Raw genomic sequence first — 22,828 nt, 5'->3', positions numbered from 1 at the left:
CCTCTCCCTCTCTGCCTCTCCCCTCACGCTGCCCTTTCAAGCCCTTGTCTGGAAAGAAGTTTGACTACAGGGCCTTTGCCGCCCTGCCTTCTTCCAGACCTGTCTATGGCATCCAGGTACCTGGCCTCCAGGCCTCTGCATGCCTGCCACCCCGTCCGTGCCTGCCACCGCCTCCATCCGCTCCCGCAGGGCCTCCCCGCGTTCTGCCGTGGCCCTGCTTCTCCATCCCCCTCCCCCCTTCAGCCGGGCTCTGTGGGCCTCAGGGCTGGGAGCCCACACATCCATGTGGGTGGTTTGGGGCAGGGCTGGCACCGGCCTGATCAACACTCTCCCCGTCACAGTCACCGGACTTTGCTGAGGAGTTGAGGTCCCTGGAACCATCTCCCAGCCCTGGTGAGTTGGGGCCGGGCTGGGGTGAACTCCCAGGAGCCCAGCTGCCCTCAGCTCACTGCCCGCCTGTCCCTGCCCGCCAGGCCCGCAGGAGGAGGATGGAGAAGTGGCTCTGGTGCTTCTGGGCAGGCCCGCACCTGGCGCTGTGGGCCCTGAAGATGTGGCGCTCTGCAGCAGCCGTCGCCCCGTAAGGCCTGGGCGCCGTGGCCTGGGCCCTGTGCCCTCCTAGAGGAGCAGGCGCCTCCCCCAGACTTGGGGTGGGGGCCTTGCCAGCTCCAGCACCACCCGTGCCCCAAGTCTTTTAACCTGGGTGTTAGCATTTTAAAGAGACCCTGCAGGAATTCTGGCCTCTGACTAACTGCCCCACCCCAGCCGAGACCTCGGCGAGACTGTAACTAGTGATGTTTGTACAACCAAAGACTCTATTTTGTGGTTTAAGGAGAATAAAGTTGACTACATTTTACCTCCCGTCTGCCTGTCCACCCCCCACCCACTAGCACAGACCCTTGCTGCCCTCCGAGGCCAGGCTGAGTTCCGAGGGCTGCACCCACCCCTCCCTCCCACGTCTCCTGTTGCGCCTTACTGCGCACAGGTTGGGCCGGGCTGGCTGCCCATCCCCAGCAGGGCCTCCCCCAAGTGCCTGCCAAGTGCCCGGTCTGCCAGCCGGGGCTCGGGACTGCCAGGGCCCTGGACTCTCACGCTGCCGCTGCCCCTCATGCACACAACACAGATGCCGCACCGCACCCCGGGGCACACGCTTTATTGGGGCTAGCACTAGAGGCCTGTGCCCGGCAGCTGCACACGCACCGGGAGCAGCACCTGCTGCTGCTCGGCTGGCGGCCACTGGACCTTGGTGACGAAAAAGAGGCGGAAGCGCTCCAGGCGCTGCTCCTGGAACTGTGTGGGGCTGTACTCTGGCCCATCCGTGGGCCGCAGCAGCGACAGGTACCTCTCCTCCTCCAGCAGGCCGCGGCTCAGCAGTGCCTGTGCCAGGCCGGGCTGCACCGCCTCCAGCTGCCGCTGCACGGCCGGGAACAGGTCTACCTCACGCAGGTCGAACACCAGCGGCTTCCCATACCTGCCCATGAGGCTGGTGAGGCCGGGGTGGGGCTGGGGGTGGGGTGGGGTGTCCCCGACACCCTGCCCGCCTCACCGCAGAGCCCCCAGCAGAGCCAGCCGCAGCCTCTCCGGCTTCAGGTGCTCCGGGTTCACTGTGTCCACGTAGTTGGTGTCCTGGTAGCGCAGGAAGGTGGCCGCCTGGCCCGAAGGGTCAATGACAAGAGGCCACCTGGGGACACCCATCAAGTCACTGCTGTCTGTCCAAACCCCAAATCGCCCACATCTGGCCCGGAGCACTGACCGGCCGTCGGCGCGGATGCGGCCGCCCACATCTTTCATCAGCACGTCATGCAGCTCGGTGACCTGGCACTTCAGCCCGGGCGCCTCTTCCTCCCCTGTCGGGGTAGCAGAGTGCAGCTGACAGGCAAGCCCAATGCCGGACCCCGGCCTGGGCCGTATCTCCCAGCCCCTGCCAGTGCCCCATGCCAGGCCCACCCTCCTGCGTCTGCTCCCGCAGCTCCAGCCTGGCCATAGCCAGCGCCTCCTCGGCCTTCTGGGCCTCCTGCCGCAGCCTGTCCACCTGGGCCTCTGCATCCTTGATGGCCTGGAGAAGGGGGCCACACTGACCGTCGCTTGCCCTGCCCCACGCTCTGGCTGGAGAAGGTACCTGCCCGAGCCTCCTCCCCACCCCACCTCAAGGAGGCCACTGTCGACTGGTGACTCCCCATGTTTGAGAGGGAAAAACTCCAGGCCTGTGGGGGAGGAGGGCCTGGGCTGGTGTTGAACAAGGAGGGGGGTGAGGGCGCAGGGGCGCAGCAAGTCCACCACGGGCTCCCACCTGCAGCGTGAGCTTGGTCTTGTCCATGCACCTCCACTCACACTGGTCGTGCTCTGCGATCCTCCGGCTCAGCTCACAGTACGCCTGTTGCAACTGGGTGGGTGTACGGGCAGGCCCTGGCAAGGCTGGCCCTGGCAAGGCTGGCCCGTGCTCTCCGACCAGGTCACTCCTGGCCCAGGGGCCTGAGGACACCTCCCCTCCTAGCTCTTCCCCTCGCTTCCTGGCCCTCCCTCGGCTCCCCCTCCTCCCCACCCGGCTCTCCCTTCTTTCCTGGCTCCTCCCTGAGGACACACTACCTCCTTGTGACACCGCTGCTGCTCCCTGGCCAGCTGTTGGACCTTGAGGGTCGTGCTAGGGAGCGGGAATGAGCTGGGGCAGAGGCTCCCGCCAGCACCCCCACCAGCACCCCCTGCCCACGCTCCCTGCCAGCACCCCCGCCAGCACCCCTCGCCAGCACCCCTCGCCAGCACCTCCCACACCCCTCCTGCCTGCCACACCGCGTGGCCTCGGCCTCCTCGTGCCTCTGGGCCTCCTGGGCCCGGCGCTGCTGCTCTGCCTCCATGTTCTGGAGCATGGCTTCCGTGAGGCTCAGGTCCCACGAGCGCAGCACGCTCGCCACTGTGTCCAGCGAGGCCACCTAGTAACAGACGACATTTGTCGGGCACTCGGTGCTTGTTCTGAGTCTTCTCAGCCTAGAGAGGAACGGCTGCTCTCCCACTGGGGAGAAAGGCCTCAGTGCTCACAGCTGGTGCGTGGTGGGCCCCAAAGCATGAGCCACTGTGGTGCTGCTGTCCCCAAAGCCCAGACCACCCGGAATTCTCCTGGACTTCCTGACCAAGTCCAAGCAGGAACCTGCTCCTGTGGCTGGGCTTCCAAGGGCTTCCTTCCCCTTCACTCCCCCAGGACCTGGCCCAGGCTTCCTCCCTCTGCCAGACTCAAGTACACGCCTGAGGCCTCAGCTGCCACTGCTGCTTTCTGAGTAGGAGGCTGGCCCGCAGGACAGGCACCCTGGAGCGCCCTCCTCTGTGGTCTCCCGCAGATCTCTGCCTGCAGGACACACCCCTTGCAACTGCCGCTGCCTCTCACCCTCCTGAGTCCCCAGCACTCTAGGAGCAAGGAGTGGGTGCAGAGAGCCGAGTTCAAAGCCCAGCTGCCCTGGGTGAGTCCCTGACTTCCTGTGCCAGGGCCTCCTTGTCTGTGGAGCAGGGGTGATGCTTGGAGGGGTCACAGCGAGGAGGAAGGAAGAGCAGGAGCTCAGAGCAGGTCCACATGCGCCTGGTGGCGGGCCAGTCCCAGCGTCACCCTTGACCAGGAACCTGTGCCTGGGTGTTTCCGTGTGTGAATGCCACTTGCCCCATCCTGCTCCGGGAAGGCAGGGTGACCAGGACCTGCTGTCTAGTGTGGCCAGCTCCCTACCAGCTGGATGACAGCGGAAGGAGGCAAGGCAGTGGCTGAGAAGGGCCAGGTGGGGCAGGGAGACTCTTGTACTCGGAATCAGGCCTGGGAAACAGTTGAGGCCCGAGGAGCTGCTGGCTGGAGAGCAGAGGCCTGGGAGAAGGAGAGCAGGTGGCTGAAGGTGGGTGCCACAACCAAGAACGGACCGAGAGGGTGTGGCAGGCCTGGCAACGGGACCAGGTGGAGGTGGACAGACACGGGCCACGGAAGCAGGCAGAGGGCACTGCATTAGGGGTGTGCAGGTGAGCGGCCGGCGTTCCCACAGAGCAAGGGGTTCATGGCGTGGATGAGGGGATGAGGGGAAAGCCAGGATGAGGGGAAAGGAGTGGGGAAGGATGAGTTCCCTGTAGCTCTTCCAGGGAGACTGGCCGCAGACAAGTGCAGCCAGGGAGACTGAATGTGGGCAGAACCGGGAAGAACTCACAGAAGTGTGGGAGGGTGGGGGACAGAGCAGACGAGAGCAAGAGAAGCGGTGGCGCGGCGTGGCCTCGGGTAACCACCATCCTGGCCGAGCCGGTGCTGACTTAAGCATTTGTCTACAGATGCAGGGAGCAGAGATGGAGAGAAGGGGCAGTATAGGGGGCCTGCAGGTCTGCGGGGGGCCAGGGACATGCAGACACGTGGTAAGCTCACCTCCACGGCCACCTGATGGATCCACAGGCTGACAATAGCCTGAGGACTGGCCCTGTGCTGTCTGCTTCCCAGTAGCTAGGACCAAAAGTTCAAAGCCCACCAGGGCCAAAATCAAAATTTTACACAGACGTTTGCTTTAAATAGAGCCCAAATATGCATATTTGTAGACATTTAGACCCTGCTTCTTTGCATACCCTACAAAACTGAACCCGCATCTGCCAGTGGTGGGTGAGACAAACCCTGGGGCTACAAAAACCTTCAGGCTGGGCGGCCTTCTGGAACTCTCTGGTGCCCCGTCCTGCTTCTGAGCAGTTTCCCCTGGGTGCCAAGCCCCCTGTGAAAACCTGTCCAAATGCGGCCGGAATAAAGCTCACTGCGTGCTATGCCCTCTCCTGGCCCTGTCTTCCTCAGTCAGCCCCAAATCCTCCAGCCTCTGTGCCTCATTCCCCGGCAGCCAGAGGGGCTCCTTCCTTGTCCCTCAGGATCTTACACTGGCCAGTCTTCCTGTGTGGAAGCTCCTCAGACGTTCACAGCCCTCATTCCCTCCCCTCCAGGTTTTCCCTTGTACGTCACCTTCTCAGCAAAGCCCACCTTGACCACCTTTCTTAAAATTCCAGCCCAGCCCTGCCTGCCCTGGTCGCCTGGTATCTCCACTGCACTATGAGTTGTGACAGAAGGGACTTTGTTTTGTTCAAGGATGTGCCCTAAGTACCCAGAACAGTGCCCAGCTCAGGTCTTCTGTCAGTTGGTCCAGTGGCTGGGCTAATAATGAACGGATTAGTTAATTCATAGATTAGCATACACCTGATTGTTTGGACAGATAAATGCCTAATAGGAGAGATGACTATAGAGACATATTCATTTATGGACATTCCTCTGCACAATCATTTATCAAGGACTCTGTCTATATTTGTAAATATAAATTTGCAAATATAAACATGTGGGTGGGTGAGTGAAGGAATTTATGAATATGCACATTTAATCCTCACTTTGGGATCCTAAGGACAATAACCTCAGAGTAAGGTTGACTTAAGCTTAGCTTCAAATCCTCTTAATCCCTGAAGTTGGTGAAGTGACTCCAGACTTTTGGTGCCCCCAATACATGGCAAAAGCTAAATCCTCAGTGAAAAAAGAGTGAAAAATACCTTTCTAGGCTTCAAATTATTCTTCCCAATAAAACATATGACATGGCCAGGCAAGGTGACTCATGCCTGTAGTCCCAGCACTTTGGGAGGCCGAGGCATGCAGACTGCTTGAGCCCAGAAGTTCAAGACTAGCCTGGGCAACATGGCAAAATCTGGTCTCTATAAACAAATAAAAAAAATTTGGCCAGGTGTGGTAGCTCACGCCTGTGATCCCAGCACTTTGGAAGGCCAAGGTGGGCAGATAGATCACAAGGTCAGGAGTTTGAGACCAGCCTGGCCAACATGGTGAAACCCCATCTCTACTAAAAATACAAAAATTAGCCAGGTGTGGTGGTGCGTACCTGTAATCCCAGTTAATTGGGAGGCTGAGGCAGGAGAATTACTTGAACCTGAGAGGCAGAGGTTGCAGTGAGCTGAGATCATGCCACTGCACTACAGCCCGGGTGACAGAGGAAGACTCTGTCTCAAAAAAAAAAAAAAAAGATACAATAAAAAGGCACAGGAAAATACAAGACAATATAAACAAAAATCTGCAGAAACTACAGATGATAGAAATAGCTCCATGAGGGATCACAATATTAGAGTTAGCTACAGATTTTCAAACAGCTATATTTACTGTGCTCAAAGAGAGAGACTACATTGAGAATTTTAGCAGAGAGCTGGAATCAAATAAAATTTTAGACATGAAAATTAAAATAACCAAAATTAAGAACAAAGTGCATGGATTTAATAACTAGCTAGATGCAGCTGAAGAGAGAATCAGTAAACTGAAAGACATGACACAAGAAAATATCCAGAATAAACTCAAACAAAAGGATGGAAAATATAGAAAAGGGTAAAAAACTGTGGTAGTTATTAGTGCTGATCATCAAACATGTCCATCCCTCCACCTTCTAGACCTAGGATAGGATTAAACTTCCTGACCAATTTGTGGTTTCGGTGGAGCCAAATGACTAGATCTGACCAATGAGCTATAAGTAGAAGTGTTTGTGCTAGACCCTCCTCAGCTCTTTCCCTCTGGTATACTGACCAGCAATATTCAAGATGGTGGTTGCTCTGTCAGCCTAGGTCCCTGAAAGACTACAATTAGCAGAAGCCCCTGTTAACCCTCAATGAACATGTAGCATAAGTAAAAAATAAACTCATTTTGTTTTATGCCATTGAGATTTGGAGACTGCATATTCCACAGCACATCTGTATTAGTCCATTCTCACATGGCCAAAAAAGAACTACCTGAGACTGGGTAATTTATAAAGAAAAGAGGTTTAATTGACTCATGGTTCTGCAGGCTGAACAGGAAGTGTGGCTAGGGAGACCTCAGGAAACTTACATTCATGGCAGAAGGCCAAGAGGAAGCAGGCACATTTTACATGACTAGAGAAGGAGGAAGAGAGAGCAGGGGGAGGCGCTACACACTTCTCAACAACCGGATCTCATGAGAACTCACTATCATGAGAAGACCATAGGGAAATCAGCCTCCATGATCCAATCACCTCCCCCCAGGCCCCTCCTCCAACACTGAGGATTACAATTCGACATGAGATTTGGGTGGGGACACAGATCCAAACCATATCAACATCCTAGTCTATCCTGGTTGATACAGAAATATAGAGGCTATGGTGAGATCTACCATCTGTATATTTGGAGAGTGAGATTAAGGGCAGAAACAAAGAGGTAATGACTGAGAACTTTCCAAAACTCACTCATGAAGAAAAACAAGGTGGGAAGACTTCCTTTTATCTGGTACAAGACTTGTTATAAAGCTACTGTAGTCAAGACATGGGTATTGACACAGGATAGATCAATAGACCTATGGAACAGAACAGCAATCCCAGAAAAGAGCTATAAGTATATAGACACTTGACTTAGGGCACAAGTGATAGTGTAGAGTGAGGAGGGCAGTCTTTCACAAAGACTGTGCGTGCCCTCAGGACAATTGTGCATCCATATGAGACATAAACAAGCTTGAACATGACCTTTCACAAGACGGACCAAAACAACGTACAAAAATCTATTCGAGTGGATGATGGCTCTAAATGTGAAAGATGTAGAAGACTGCACAAGAAAATATCTTTATGTCCTCGGGAGAATGGAGAGAGTTCTTAAACTGACATGAAAAGCACCAACCATAAAGGAAAAGAATAAAATTTACTACAGTAAAACAAAATTTTCCATCAAATTATAACATTAAGAAAGTGAAAAGGCAAGTAAGACAGAAGACACCTATAATACATATAATTGATAAGGAGTTTGATCTAGAATATATAAATATTAGGTCCACAGAGCAATAAGAAAAATAAATCAGGCAACCCAGAGAAAAATGTTCGCTAATGCTAATAGGTACTACTTTAAAAACGATAGCTAACTGGCTAATATGCATAAGAGTTCTCACCTTCATTAATTGGCAGGGAAATGCAAGGGAGACACCACGACACATCCACCATGAGTCTATATTAAAAAACACTGGCAAGCACAATGTCTGTGAGAGCATGGGGCAGTGGGACTGTAACATATCCTCAGTGGGAGCAGATAAACTGGTACAACCATTTTGGAAAACTGTGCATATGTGTACCAAGAGACACATACAAGAATGTTCATAGCAGTATCATTATAACCAAAGCCTGGAAACAAACTGAACGTTCATCAGCAGTAAAATGGATAAATATGTTGCAGACATTTATATAATTAAAGTCTCCATAACAAAGTGAATGAACTATAGCCACAGGCAACAAGACTGAATCTCACAAATATAGCCTGTGATAGAAGAAGCCAGATACCAAAGATTAACTGCTGCATAAATTCATTTACATAAAGTTCAAACACAGTGAAACAAAGATATATTATTTTTATTTACTCATTTATTTATTTTTGAGACGGAGTCTCGCTCTGTTGCCCAGGCTGGAGTGCAGTGGTGCGATCTCTGCTCACTGCAAGCTCTGCCTCCTGGGTTCATGCCATTCTCCTGCCTCAGACTTCCGAGTAGCTGGGACTACAGGCGCCCGCCACCACACCTGGCTCTTTGTGTGTGTGTGTGCACGCGTTTTTAGTACAGACGGGGTTTCACAGTGTTAGCCAGGATGGTCTCAATCTCCTGACCTCGTGATCCACCCGCCTCGGCCTCCCAAAGTGCTGGGATAGGCGTGAGCCACCGTGCCCGGCCTAAAGCTATATTATTCAGGCACTCATTTAGGAATGAATGGATGAATCAGTAAGTGGATGACAAAATGAATGAATAAATGAGGGATGATTTAATGATGTAATAAAGAATAGAATAGATAAAGAAAAGCAAGAGGCTGGGCACAGTGGTTCACATCTGTAATCCCAGCACTTTGGGAGGCCAAGGTGGGCAGATGACCTGAGGTCAGGAGTTCGAGACCAGCCTATCCAACATGAAGAAACCCTGTCTCTACTAAAAATACAAAATTATCCAGGTGTGGTGGCACGTGCCTGTAATCCCAGCTACTCAGGAGGCTGAGGCAGGAGAATTGCTTGAACCCAGGAGGCGGAGGTTGCAGTGAGCCAAGATCACACCATTGCACTCCAGAGCCTGGGCAACAAGAGCAAAACTCCATCTCAAAAAACAAGAAAAAGAAAAAAAGAAAAGCAAGAAAGTAAGCACTGACAAACCCACAGTCAACATTATACTGAATGGGCAAAAGCTGGAAGCATTCCCCTTGAAAACTGGCACAAGATAAGGATGCTCTCTCCCACCACTCCTATTCAACATAGTATTGGAAGTCCTAGCCAGAGCAATCACGCAAGAGAAAGAAATAAAAGGCATCCAAATAGAATGAGAGGAAGTCGAACTGTTTCTTTTTGCAGACAACATGATTCTATATCTAGAAGACCCCATAGTCTCGGCCCAAAAGCTCCTTCAGCTGCTAAACAACTTCAGAAAAATTTCAGGATACAAAATAAATGTACAAAAATAACTAGCATCCCTATACACCAGCAATAGCCAAGCCAAATGCCAAATCAGAAAGGCAATCCCTGGCCGGGCACGGTGGCTCAAGCCTGTAATCCCAGCACTTTGGGAGGCCGAGACAGGCGGATCACTAGGTCAGGAGATCGAGACCATCCTGGCTAACACGGTGAAATCCCGTCTCTACTAAAAATACAAAAACTAGCTGGGCGAGGTGGCGGGTGCCTGTAGTCTCAGCTACTCAGGAGGCTGAGGCAGGAGAATGGCAGAAACCCGGGAGGCAGAGCTTGCAGTGAGCTGAGATCCGGCCACTGCACTCCAGTCCGGGCGACAGAGCAAGACTCTGCCTAAAAAAAAAAAAAAAAAAAAGGAAATCCCATTCACAACTGCCACAAAAAGAATAAAATACCTAGGAATATAGCTAACCAGGGAGGTGAAAGATCTCTACAATGAGAATTACAAAACACTGCTCAAATAAATCAGAAAAGACACAAACAGAAAAACATCCCATGCTCATGGATAGGAAGAATCGATATCATTAAAATGGTCATATTGCCCAAAGCAATTTACAGATTCAACACTATTCCTACCAAACTATCACACCAAGCATATTACTCACAGAACTAGAAAATACTATTTTAAAATTCATATGGAACTAAAAAGAGCCCAAATAGCCAAGGCAGTCCTAAGCAGAACAAAGCTGGAGGCATTGCGTTACCTGGCTTCAAACTATACTACAGGGCTACAGTAACCAAAACAGTATGGTACTGGTATAAAACAGGCACATAGACCAATGGAACAGAATAGAGAGCCCAGAAACAAGGTTGCTTACCTACAACCACCTGATCCTCAACAAAGGTGATAAAAACAAGCAATGGGGAAAAGACTTCATATTCAATAAACTCTGCTGGAATAACTGGCTAGCCATATGCAGAAGATTGAAGCTTGACCCCTTTCTTTTTTTTTTTTTTTTTTGAGACAGAGTCTCGCTCTGTCGCCCAGGCTGGAGTGCAGTGGCGCGATCTCGGCTCACTGCAAGCTCCGCCTCCCGGGTTCACGCCATTCTCCTGCCTCAGCCTCCCGAGTAGCTGGGACTACAGGCGACCGCCACCTCGCCCGGCTAGTTTTTCATATTTTTTAGTAGAGACGGGGTTTCACCGTGTTAGCCAGGATGGCTTCGATCTCCTGACCTCGTGATCCGCCCTTCTCGGCCTCCCAAAGTGCTGGGATTACAGGCTTGAGCCACCGCGCCCGGCCGCTTGACCCCTTTCTTACACCATACATAAAAATCAACTCAAGATGGATTAAAGACTTAAATGTAAAACCCAAAACTATAAAAACCCTGGGAAGACAACCGAGGCAATACCATCCTGGACGTAAGAACGGGTAAAGATTTCATGACAAAGACACCAAAAGCATTCCCAACAAAAGCAAAAGTTGACAAGTGGGATCTAATTAAACATAAGAGCTTCTGCATAGCAAAAGAAACTATTAGTAAACAGACCACCTACAGAATGGAAGAGCATATCTGCAAATTATGCATCTGACAAAAATCCAACATCCAGCATTTATAAGGATCTTATATAAACTTACAAGAGAAAACTCCATTAAAAAGTGAACAAAGAAAATGAACAGATGCTTTTCAAAATAAGACATGCATGTGGCCAGCAAGCATATGGAAAAAAGCTCAATATCACCGATCATTAGAGAAATGCAAATCAAAACCACAATGAGGATACCATCTCACACCAGCCAGAATGGCTACTATAAAAAGTTAAAAAATAACAGATGCTAGTGAGGTTGTGGAGAAAAGGAAACACACACACCCTGTTGGTGGGAGTGTAAATTAATTCAGTCACTGTGGAAAGCAGTATGGCAATTCCTCAAAGACCTAAAAGCAGAACTACCATTCAACCCAACAATCCCGTTACTGGGTATATACCCAGAGGAATATACATCAGTGTACCATAAAGACACATGCATGTGAATGTTCATTGCAGCGCTACTCACAAGAGCAAAGACATGGACTCAACCTAAATGCCCACCAGTGACAGACTGGATAAAGAAAATGTGGTACATGCACACCGTGGAATACTATGCAGCCATAAAAAAATGAGATCCATGCAGGAACAAGGATGGAGCTGGAGGCCATTATCCTCAGCAAACTATCGCAGGAACAGAAAAGCAAACACCGCACATTCTCCCTTGTAAATGGGAGCTAAAGGATGAGAGCTTTTGAATACAAAGAAAGAAACAACAGATACTAGGGTCTACTTGAGGGTGGATGGTGGGAGGAGGGAGAGAAGCAGAAAACTATTGGGTACTGGGCTTAGTTCCTGGGTGAGGAAATAATCTGTACGACAAATCCCCATGACTATTTCACCTACATAACAAACCTTCACGTGTACCCCCGAACCTAAAATAAAAGTTAAAAAAAGATTACTTAACATCTCTGTGCTTAAGTTTCTTTGTATATAATAAAGTCTTTGTATATAATGTAGGAATATTAATAATACTACAATCAGGTTTGTTGAGAGGATTAAACTGGAGACTTAATACATATTTCAGTAAAGTTTTATAACTTGAAAAAAAGGAAGCAAGCACTATAAAATTCAGGATATTATTTTCTGGGGAGAGGTGTGGTGTTCTGGCAATATTTTATTTCTTCAGTCAGGTAGTTACTACATGAGTATTTCCTTTGTGGTAAATAATTGAGCTATAACTTTGATTTGTGCAATATTCTGTATGTCGTTTGTAATTAAAAAGGAAAGTCCAAAGATGTATAAAATCAAGGAGTGGCTAAAATGAGAGAAGGGATGAATGCATAACTAAAGAAATAGGATGGAAGAGTGAACAGACATATAAATAGGGGATGATTTTGTAGCTTAAAAGAAATTGTGAATACTCATTTAAAATAATAATAGCTATCATTTCTTGAGAACCGACTCTGTGCCTGGAATTGTGCCAAGGAATTTCATTCATTACCTCATGAATCTTCAAAAAGCTGTTATTAGTCCCATTTCTCAATATGTGGAAACTGAGATTCAAATAACTTTCAGAACTTGCCAAAGTTCTGTCTGTAAGTGGAAGAACTGGAGTAGATGAAAGATGAATGAAGAGAGAAAATAAAAGGGTAATATAACGAGTGAACTTATGAATGTCTTAATGAATAGGCAATAAATGATGAATGGATGAGTAAATAATGAGTTAAACTATAAGAGAATAAAGATTAGATTAATTGAACTGATTAAATGATGAACTGATACATGAAAAATTAATAGATGAATGAGTGTAAATAATGGGTAAATGAGATAAGCAAATGGTTAGTTGAGCAACTGGATGGATAAATTGATGGATGAAATGGATGAATTCATTGTTGAACAAAATATTTCAGTGCCTATCATGGTCAACCAATATACATGGCATTGGGGCATACGATTATGGGGTGAGCGAGACACAGTCCTTCCTTTGCTTTCTCATAATTTTCTGTCAAGTAAACGGCGTGAATGTGTATATGAATGGATGAATGGATGCCTGAATGAATAGTAGATAAATAAGTGAATAGTTATTTAAACATGGTGTAAGGGTGGAATGGGCACATTCATGAATGGATAGTTTATAAGTTCATAAATTTTTAAGTTTATACATTTATTCATAAGTTTATAAATAAATGACTCATGGCTGGGCATGGTGGCTCACACCTGTAGTCCCAGCACTTTGGGAGGCCGAAGCAGGCAGCCCACCTGAGGTCAGGAGTTCGAAACCAGCTGGCCAACATGGCAAAAACCCCATCTCTACTTAACATGCAAAAAAACAAATTAGCTGGGCATGGTGGCGCATGCCTGTAGTCGCAGCTACTCTGGAGGCTGAGGCAGGAGAACCGCATAAACCCAGGAGGCAGAGCTTGCAGTGTAACAGTGCTGCTGCCCTCCAGCCTGGGTGACAGAGCAAGACTCCATCTCTAAATAAATAAATAAATGACTCATAAGTTAATAAGATCATTATGAATTGATGAAAGAGCAAACCAACGCTGGGGTGAGAAGGATGAAGTGGGTGAATGTATGGAAACAGTGATCGATGGATGATGCAGTGATGGCGATAGACGGCGTGGTTCAGTTCTTCTGTATCATCGCTGATATTCTGTGTACTTGTCTCACCAATTACTGAGAGACAGAGATGGCAAAATCGCCTACTACCGTTGTGGATCTCTTTATTTCTCCTTGTAGTTCTCACAGTTTTTGCTTCATGCATTTTGAAACCCTGTTAGTAGCTGCATAAACGTTTAGGATTTTTATGTCCTCGTGATGAATTCTTACATTTGTCATTATTAAATGACTCTTTTGTCCTTAGTAACATACTTTTTTCTGAAATCTACTTGATGCTAATATAGTTACTTCAGCATTCTATTTAGTGTTATCTTGGCATATTTGCTTTTATCATTTTAATTTTCACCTGTTTGTGCTTTTACATTTAAAGTTTGTTTCTTATAGGTAGAACATAGTTAGCTACATTTTTTTTTTATCCAAAATGACAATCCATCTTGTTTGTTTGTTTTTTGAGACGGAGTCTCACTGTGGCCCTGGCTGGAGTGCAGTGGCGTGATCTCGGCTCACTGCAACTTCTGCCTCTCGGGTTCAAGTGATTCTTCTGCCTCAGCCTCCCAAGTAGCTGGGATTACAGGCACCCACTACCACACCTGGCTAATTTTTTGTATTTTAGTAGAGACGGGGTTTCATCGTGTTGCCCAGGCTGGTCTCGAACTCCTGAGCTCAGGCAATCCACCCACCTAGGCCTCCCAAACTGCTGGGATTACAGGTGTGAGCCACCGCGCCCGGTGACAACCCATCTTTTAATTGGGATGTTCAGAACGTCCACATGTAACGAGATTATTGATATGGTGGAGTTAAAATCTACCATTTGCTGTTTGTTTCCCACTAGTTCCAGTGGTTCTTTTCCTTTTCCTCTTCTTTGGCAATATTTTTCAAGAATTCCATTTTATCTCCTTTGTTGGCTTATTAGCTCCAACTCTTTTGATATTGTAGTAGTCACTTTAGGCTTTAGAGTATACGGCTCTAAATTGTCACAATCTACTTTCTTTTCTTTTTCTTCTTTTTTTTTTTTTTTTTTGAGACGGAGTCTCGCTCTGTCACCCGGACTGGAGTGCAGTGGCCGGATCTCAGCTCACTGCAAGCTCCGCCTCCCGGGTTCACGCCATTCTCCTGCCACAGCCTCCCGAGTAGCTGGGACTACAGGTGCCCGCCACCTCGCCCGGCTAGTTTTTTGTATTTTTTAGTAGAGACGGGGTTTCACAGTGTTAGCCAGGATGGTCTCGATCTCCTGACCTCGTGATCCGCCCGTCTCAACCTCCCAAAGTGCTGGGATTACAGGCTTGAGACACCGCGCTCGGCCTTTTTTCTTTTTTCTTTTTTTTTTGAGACTGAGTCTCGCTCTGTCGCCCAGGCTGGAGTGCAGTGGCCGGATCTCAGCTCACTGCAAGCTCTGCCTCCCGGGTTCACGCCATTCTCCTGCCTCAGCCTCCCGAGTAGCTGGGACTACAGACGCCCGCCACCTCGCCCAGCTAGTTTTCTGTATTTTTTAGTAGAGACGGGATTTCACCGGGTTAGCCAGAATGGTCTCGATTTCCTGACCTCGTGATCCGCCCGTCTCGGCCTCCCAAAGTGCTGGGATTACAGGCTTGAGTCACCGCACCCGGCCTGTTCTCCAGGTCTTTAAGCCCATTCTTGGGTTTAAATGCATAAGTTTGTTTCTCATATCCGGGAGGCGGAAGTTGTAGTGAGCCAACATTGCGCCACTGCACTCCAGCTTGGGTGACAGGGTGAGACTGTGGCTGCAAAAACAAAAAAAAAATCAAAACAAACAAACAAACAAAAAATGCACTGATGTCCCTTAAATCCATAAAATAAAAAGTTTTTATAAAAACTGTCTTACAGCTCATTAATGCTCTTTTCGTTTGGGGGATTTCTGTTCTCTGTGCTTTAATTTTGGGTAGTTTCTATTGCTGTGTTATATTTACTAATAATTATTTCCACAGCATCTATTCTGACATCAGTCCCATCCAGGGAGCTTTTTATTTCGGACAGTATAGCTTTATCTCTAGAATTTCAGTTTGAGTCTTCATATCCTCCATGTCTGTAGTTTTTTGAAGATCTGAAATACAGTTATAATATCTGTTTTAATGTCTGCTAATTCCTTTTTTTTTTTTTTTTTTTTTTTTGAGATGGAGTCTCGCTCTGTCACCCAGGCTGGAGTGCAGTGGCGTGATCTCCACTCACTGCAAGTTCTGCCTTCCGGGTTCACGCCATTCTCCTGCCTCAGCCTCCTGAGTAGCTGGGACTACAGGCGCCCGACACCTCGCCCAGCTAGTTTTTTGTATTTTTTTAGTAGAGACGGGGTTTCACCGTGTTCGCCAGGATGGTCTCGATCTCCTGACTTCGTGATCTGCCCGTCTCGGCCTCCCAAAGTGCTGGGATTACAGGCTTGAGCCACCGCGCCCGGCCAATGTCTGCTAATTCTAACATTTGTGTCAGTTCTGGGTTTGTCTTGATTGGTTGACTTTTCTCATTGTAGGTCGTATTTTTCCACCTTTTTGCATGCCTGGTAATCTCTGGTTGAATGCCACACATTATGCATTTGGCCTTGTTAGGAGCTTTTTTTTTTAAATGTAAGTCTTCTTGAATTTTATTCTGGGATACAGTTCAGTTGCTTGGGGTGTTTCATCCTTTGGGTCTTGCTTTGCAATTGATTAGGCTGGACCAGAGCAGCGTTTATCCTGCGAATAATTTTCTCTCACCACTGAGCCAAGCTCCTTCCGAGAACTCCACCCAGTGCCCTGTGAATCATGGATTCCTCACTCTGGCTGACGGGAGTAGGCACTGCTTCCTTCACGCTTCTCAGAAGTCGCCTTGAGCAGTTTCCTTGCGTATAGGAGTCATTAAACATTCCTTATATTTGCCTAATAATATGCCTTATTAGCTACAACTCATGCCCACAGGGGATCCAATGAATGACCAACGGGGATCGTGTCCACGTCTCCAGGGTTCTTTCTTTCTTCAGCTCTCTCCCCCCGGCACTGGTGATCTCCTGCTGCCTCAGTATCCTTGAATTCTGAACTCCTGTCTTCTTAACTCAGAGAATATGCCTGGCTCTGACTGGGTTCCCCCTTCCTATACTACACCCTGAAATTTCTCTCACGGTGGTAAACTGGGACAATCTTATGGCTCACTTTGCTTATTTTCAGCCTCTTGGAGATCTCTTTCTGATTTGTTGCCTGATGTCCAATGTCTTGGAAACCTTTATTTCCTATATTCTGTCTTGAATTTGTTCTTGTTTGAAGTGAGAGGATAAATCAGGTTCCTGTTACTCCATCTTGGAAACAGACGTTTTTGCTCAATTTTTTTCTTTTTCTTTCCTTTTTGTTTTTTAGAGTCTCGCTCTGTCGCCCAGGCTGGAGTGCAGTGGCGCGATCTTGGCTCACTGCAAGCTCCGCCTCCCAGGTTCACACCATTCTTCTGCCTCAGCCTTCCAAGTAGCTGGACTACAGGCGCCCGCCACCACGCCCAGCTAATTTTTTGTATTTTCAGTGGAGACGGGGTTTCACCGTGTTAGCCAGGATGGTCTCGATCTCCTGACCTTGTGATCCGCCCGCCTCGGCCTCCCAAAGTGCTGGGATGACAGGCGTGAGCCACCGCGCCCGGCCCTGCTCAATTTTTTTCAACCTTCTTTTTCTCTTTGTGTTTCATTTTGGATAGTTCCTATTGCTATATCTTCAGATTAACTAATTTTCTTCAGTGTCTGATCTGCATCTTCCATTAATCCCATCCGGTGTATCAATGTCGTTTTCATCTCAGACATTGCAGTTTTCATCTCTAAAAGTATATGAGTGTGTGTGTGTGTGTGTAACACAGCTATATATATATATATATACTTTTTTTTTTTTTAGGCAGAGTCTCACTCTGTCGCCCAGGCTGGAGCGCAGTGGTTTCATCTTGGTTCACTGCAACCTCCGTCTCCCGAGTTCAAGCACTTCTTCCTCAGCCTCCTGAGTAGCTGGGATTACAGGTGCGTATCACCACACCCAGCTAATTTTTGTATTTTTAGTAGAGACAGGGTTTCACCATGTTGGCCAGGCTGGTCTCAAACTCCTGACCTTGTGATCTGCCTGCCTCAGCCTCCCATAGTGCTGGGATGACAGGCATGAGCCAGCGCGCCCGGCCTCGGCTATAATAACTTTTAATGTTCTTGTCTACTAATTCCATCACCTGTGTCATCCTTGAGTCTGTTTTGATTGATTTTTCTCTTCACTCTGGATCATTTTTCTTGTGTGTGTGTTTTGTTTTGTTTTGTTGTTGTTTTAGCATGCCTGATAATTTTGCTAAATTTTTATTTTGAAATATAGATTTACACGAAGTTGCAAAAATAGCAGAGTTCCCATATACACTTAACAAACTCCCCCAGTGATGACGTCTTACATGATTTCAGTATAACATACAAACTAGGATACTGACATAGTACAATCCACAGGGCTCACAGTGGATTTTGATTTCTCATCCACTCGTGTGTGCGCGTTTGTGTATCACTACAATTTTCTCACATGTCCAGTTTTGCGTTACGACTATTATAATCAAGATGCAGGACTGTCCCATCACCCCCAGGGTCTCTTGTGCTACTCCTGGCCAGTCGGCCCCATCTCTTCCCCCTTTTCCTGCCCACATTCCCATTTGTAACCCCTGTAGGCCTCCGATCTGTCCTCTGTCTCCACAATATTGTCACGTGAGTGTGTTATATGAATGCAACACGCCGTCTGTGACTTTCTCCCCAACTCTGTGAAGCTCCCTTCCGGCTTCTCACGTTGTTAGTTGTTGCATGGATCATGCGTTCACACCGTTTTATTGCCAAGCGTGTTTCGTGGCAGGAATGCACCAAGTTTGTGGAACCGCCCACCCGCTGGAGGACATGTGGGTCGTTTCCACTTTTTGGCTATTGTAAATAAAGCTGCTGTGAACATTTGTGTACACATTTTTGTGTGGATTTAGTTTTCCTTTTACTGGAACAAATGTCTAGGAGTCTGATGCTGTGCTACATGGTAAATGTGTCTGCTTTTTTTTTTTTGGCCGGGCGCGGTGGCTCAAGCCTGTAATCCCAGCACTTTGGGAGGCCGAGACGGGCGGATCACGAGGTCAGGAGATCGAGACCATCCTGGCTAACACGGTGAAACCCCGTCTCTGCTAAAAAATACAAAAAAAAAAAAAAAAACTAGCTGGGCAAGGTGGCGGGCGCCTGTAGTCCCAGCTACTCCGGAGGCTGAGGCAGGAGAATGGCGTAAACCTGGGAGGCAGAGCTTGCAGTGAGCTGAGATCCGGCCACTGCACTCCAGCCCGGGAGACAGAGCGAGACTCCATCTCAAAAAAAAAAAAAAGAAAGAAAGAAACCACCCGTGTATTTGCAAGAGCGGCTGTACTGTGCTGCGTCCCTCCAGCGAGGTGTGGCAGGGCCAGCTTCCCCACCTCCCTGCCCACGTCCTGCCCAGCACTAGTTTGACCTGGGCTGTCCTGGGAGGTGTGAGCTGGTGTCCTCCTCGGGTGTTCATCTGCCATCATTAGATCCTCTTCAGTGAAATTTCCCTTCAGGTCCTTGCTCAGTTTATCCCTAGATTGTGTGTTTATTGCTGTTGCGATGTGAGTTGTTTCTGTGTTCTAGACACACGTCCCTTGTCAGACGCATGGTTCACACATGTGTGCTCCTGCCTGTGGCTTCTTTTCTTGACAGGTCTTTTACAAAGCAAACCTTTTACATTCTAATGAAGTTCTGTGTGTCGATTTTTTTTTTTTTTTTTTTGGATTGTGCTTTTTGTGTCGTGTCCCAGAATCCCTCCAAATCCTAAGCCCCAAAGGTTTTCTCCTATGTGTTCTTCTAAAAGTTTTGTAGTTTTACCCTGTACATTTAAATCTATAACCCACTTTGAGTTAATTTTTTATAGCGTGTGTGGTTCAGGTCCACACTAACCCCTTTGCCTGTGGATGGCCAACGCTCTAGCACCATGGAGCAAACACACGGTCCCCTGGCACCCAAGGGCTCCCCCAGCACCCCCAGTTGCTGCTCTTCTCAGCTCTCCGGGCCACCATGCCCCAGGCAGCAGGTCTGCTGGACACCCCAGCACCCCTGACCCCCACTTGCACCTCTGGACACCTCACTGTATCCTCAGCCCTAAGCCCACCGCCTCCACCCTGCCCCTCCCCTCCAACCCAGGAAGAAGGACCCTTTGAGACAAGGAGAAAGAAGAGAGGGGGGGCAGGACAGGCTCCCAGGCAGCACCCGCAGGAGAAGAGTGTGGGGGAGGGTCCCTGGCTGGGCAAAGGCTCTGGCAGTGGCCCAGTGGATGCGTCTCCCAGGTGTCTGTGTGGGCCCCAGGCAGAACCCAGGCTCCAAGCAGCACCTCCAGACTTGTGTGGGAAGTGGGGTGAGGTTAGGGTGGGTTGGAGGAACATAATGACTGAGATGGGAGAGGGACTGGGATCCAAATTAAGTTGATTTAAATAAAACTAAGGCAGGCAAGGTTCATGGTCTAGTTTTCCAGCCACTGCTCCAACAGGTGGAGTCGGCCTCACCCCACCCTACTCCTGGGCCCAGGACAAGTCCAGGCAGTGTGTCTCCAGCCTGGCCCAGGGCAGGATCTGCTTCTGCTTTTTTTTTTTTTTTTTTTGAGTCTCACTCTGTCGCCCAGGCAGGAATGCAGTGGCGCAATCTCAGCTCACTGCAACCTTCACCTCCCGGGTTCAAACGATTCTCCTGCCTCAGCCTCTCAAGTAGCTGGGACTACAGGCATGCACCACCATGCCCCGCTAATTTTTGTATTTTCAGTAGGGATGGTGTTTCACCATGTTGGCCAGGATGCTCTCAAGCTTCTGAGCTCAAGTGATCCGCCTGCCTCGGCCTCCCAAAGTGCTGGAATTACAGGCGTGAGCCACCGCCCCCAGCCAGACAGTCAGACTGTCATTTCTAACACGGCCCAAAGGTTCTAGGCTGGAACTCTGTGGCTGGGCTGTGTGGCTCAAGTTCTCTGGTAAACCGGGGCGCTGATAGTGAAGGGCCTGATGGGTGGGCCCTGTGCTGCTGCCAGCACTGTGAGCTCTGCCAACCCTGGAGTCACCAGCCTCAGCTTCTCCATCAGTAACACCACTTCCTCAGGCAAAGCATGGAAGGAAACGACACAAAACCCGACACCTGGCATTCACAAAATGGGAGTCGCTGCCACTTCCATTGCAGACAAGGCTTTAAAGTCAGGACTTCTAGGAAGGGAAGGGGGCAAGGCGGGGCTAGGAAACAGCTCCAGCAGGGTCACTCAGGCTTCTGACAGCTTTCAGAGACCGAGCCGGTGGGGTGAGCCTTGTCCTGCCTGGGTGTGCACCTGTCAGACTCACACCTGCCTGGCCCACACCTCCGGGGGCGCACACCTGCCTGGCCCACACCTCCTGGGCCCACACCTGCTCAGGGGTGTTCCCGTCCTCTGCGTACACCCGGGGGTCTGCTCCGAGCTTCAGAAGCACCTCCACAGCTGCCAGGTGGCCCCCAAAGGCTGCGCGGTACAGTGGCGTCCGACCGAAAGCACCCTGTAAGATGGGCTCCCTGAGCAAGATCCAGGCCCTGTCCCTGGGGGAAGGAGGCCCCGCGCTTCGGCCCGCAGCCCACGGCGCCCACCTTGCTGTTGGGGCTGGCACCGAGCTCGGCCAGCAGCTGGATGGCCAGGGGCTGCCCGCCCGCGGCCGCCTCGGACAGCGGCGTGTTCCCGTGGCTGTCCTCGCACTCCACCAGAGCCACGCGTCGCTGCAGCCGCCGCGCCTTCCCTGCCTCGTCATGGCCCACGCCCTCGCGGGTCAGCAGCTGCTCCACCTGCGCCGCCCGCCGCAGTCACTGCTCCCCGCTGCCCCCCGCTGCTCCCACCCCCCGCCCCGCCCGCGCTGACCTCCTTCAGCACCGCTCGGATCTCGCCCACGTCCCCGTCGAAGGCGGCGTCCAGCAGGCGGCGGCGACGCTGCAGCTCCTCCCGCCGCTCCCGCTGCGCCGCCTCCTCCTGCTCGCGCTGCCGCCGCGCGGCCTCCTGCTCCCGGCGCACCAGGGCCAGGTAGGCCTGGGAGGCGCCCGCCCCCAGTCACCGCCCGCCCCCCGCCACCGTCCCCGCCTCTGAGGCCGGAGCCCAGCCGGAGCCCACACCCGCCTCCACGCACCCTGCTTCGCCGTTTCCTCCTGCCTCCGGCCCTGGCCCCCGGGGGTCGCGGCCGCCCGTCCTCACCTCCCTCTGCAGCTTCTCCATCTGCTCCAGGTGCTCCCGGCGCTCCTCCCGCCGGCGGGCGAGCTCCCTCCTGGCCTGGAGCTGCCGGAAGGCGCCCTGGATCGCTCTGGCCGCTCGGTCCTCGGCAGCCCCTGGGGTGCGGAGAGGCTCACGGGGGCGCGTTCTCGCCTCCAGCCCCGCCCGCTGCGCCCCTGGGAGTGGAGCCGCCCCCGCCCCCACAGAAGGACCCAAACGGCTCTCAAAGCCCCCAACGCGGCCGAGCCGGAGTTCCCGCCCGCAGAGGCCGCACGAGGAGGCTGCGCGAAAGCCCGGGACGGGGAGAGGACCCACGTCTGCGGGAACCTCCCCTGCCCCACGCCTCCGGGGACCCTGCGAGCCCCGCCGAGCCCGCAGCTCGGGAGCCCCGAGGAACGGTGAGGAAGCGGCCCCGCCCCCCGCTGGACTCCCTCCCCGGAAAGCCGAAGGCCCCTCCTGCATCCAGGCCCCAGCGAGCTAAAGGCTGGGCTGAGCGGGGAGGCCCCAGGCCTGGGAGGGCTCATCACAGCTCCGCTGGACTCAGAAGAGGGCGCGGAGCTCAGGGCCCCAGAGGGGGCTCCGTCCTCTTCGGACTCGGCCTCGCCCTCGCCCCACCGCGGCTGCAACAGAGCGCTGAGCCCGAGCCTGGAGCCGCCTCGTAGGGAGGAAAGGGGCGGAGGAGACGCCGTCGGGCCCAGCCCTGCCCTTAGTGGTCTCGGGAAGTCGCGGCACCACTCAGCCTCCCCGGCTTGAGCCCCTTGCTGTAACTTGGAACAATACCTGCAGCTTTCTAAGAGCCTAGCAACGGGGCGCTTGTGGCGCTTCCGCCACAGTGAACGCTCAGCGTGCGCCCCGTGGGTGTGACTTGCACCAGGGCACGGGCGGAGGCGGGGGTGGGGGGTGGCGGTCGAGGCTGTGGGGCCACGTGGGCACCCAGCAGGGAGCCACAGCTGTGCAGAAGGTCAGGGCAGCCCAGGCCAGAAGCAGGCAGTGCAGCTGGGTCTCCACAGGTGTCCCCACTGGGGAGCCAAGTACTATGATTCCCACAACCAGGCTCCCAGGGA

The 22,828-nt window shown here is 51.0% G+C and overlaps 2 protein-coding genes across 8 annotated transcripts in view; one reads left to right on the top strand and one right to left on the bottom strand.

Moving 5' to 3' along the window:
* The window catches only part of SCRIB (scribble planar cell polarity protein), a 25,390-nt gene extending 24,537 nt beyond the window's left edge, over positions 1–853 (top strand). For 4 of the 7 annotated variants that reach the window (XM_026449732.1, XM_026449731.2, XM_026449736.1 and 1 more), the window contains 3 exons: positions 42–116; positions 342–393; positions 474–853. In XM_026449732.1, the coding sequence (XP_026305517.1) occupies positions 42–116; positions 342–393; positions 474–619 (273 nt within the window). In that variant the 3' untranslated portion in view covers positions 620–853. The remainder of the gene's footprint in view (positions 1–41; positions 117–341; positions 394–473) is intronic. The other 3 variants (XM_023188351.2, XM_026449733.2, XM_026449735.2) reach the window with 1 other exon arrangement.
* A 280-nt stretch (positions 854–1,133) lies between these two features.
* IQANK1 (IQ motif and ankyrin repeat containing 1) lies at positions 1,134–22,617 on the bottom strand. Its single transcript, XM_026449737.2, has 8 exons — positions 22,545–22,617; positions 21,750–21,880; positions 2,584–2,924; positions 2,288–2,380; positions 1,945–2,053; positions 1,751–1,844; positions 1,544–1,678; positions 1,134–1,468 (listed from the first exon to the last, which is right to left on the bottom strand). The coding sequence occupies exons 4-8, from the start codon at positions 2,312–2,314 to the stop codon at positions 1,165–1,167; spliced, it is 669 nt and encodes a 222-aa protein (XP_026305522.1). The 5' UTR covers positions 2,315–2,380; positions 2,584–2,924; positions 21,750–21,880; positions 22,545–22,617; the 3' UTR covers positions 1,134–1,164.
* Between the last annotated feature and the right edge of the window lie 211 nt (positions 22,618–22,828).

The sequence above is a fragment of the Piliocolobus tephrosceles genome, chromosome 7, assembly GCF_002776525.5.
Source record: "Piliocolobus tephrosceles isolate RC106 chromosome 7, ASM277652v3, whole genome shotgun sequence".
NCBI classification, from domain to species: domain Eukaryota; kingdom Metazoa; phylum Chordata; class Mammalia; order Primates; family Cercopithecidae; genus Piliocolobus; species Piliocolobus tephrosceles.
This window is presented reverse-complemented; position numbering and strand designations above follow the sequence as displayed.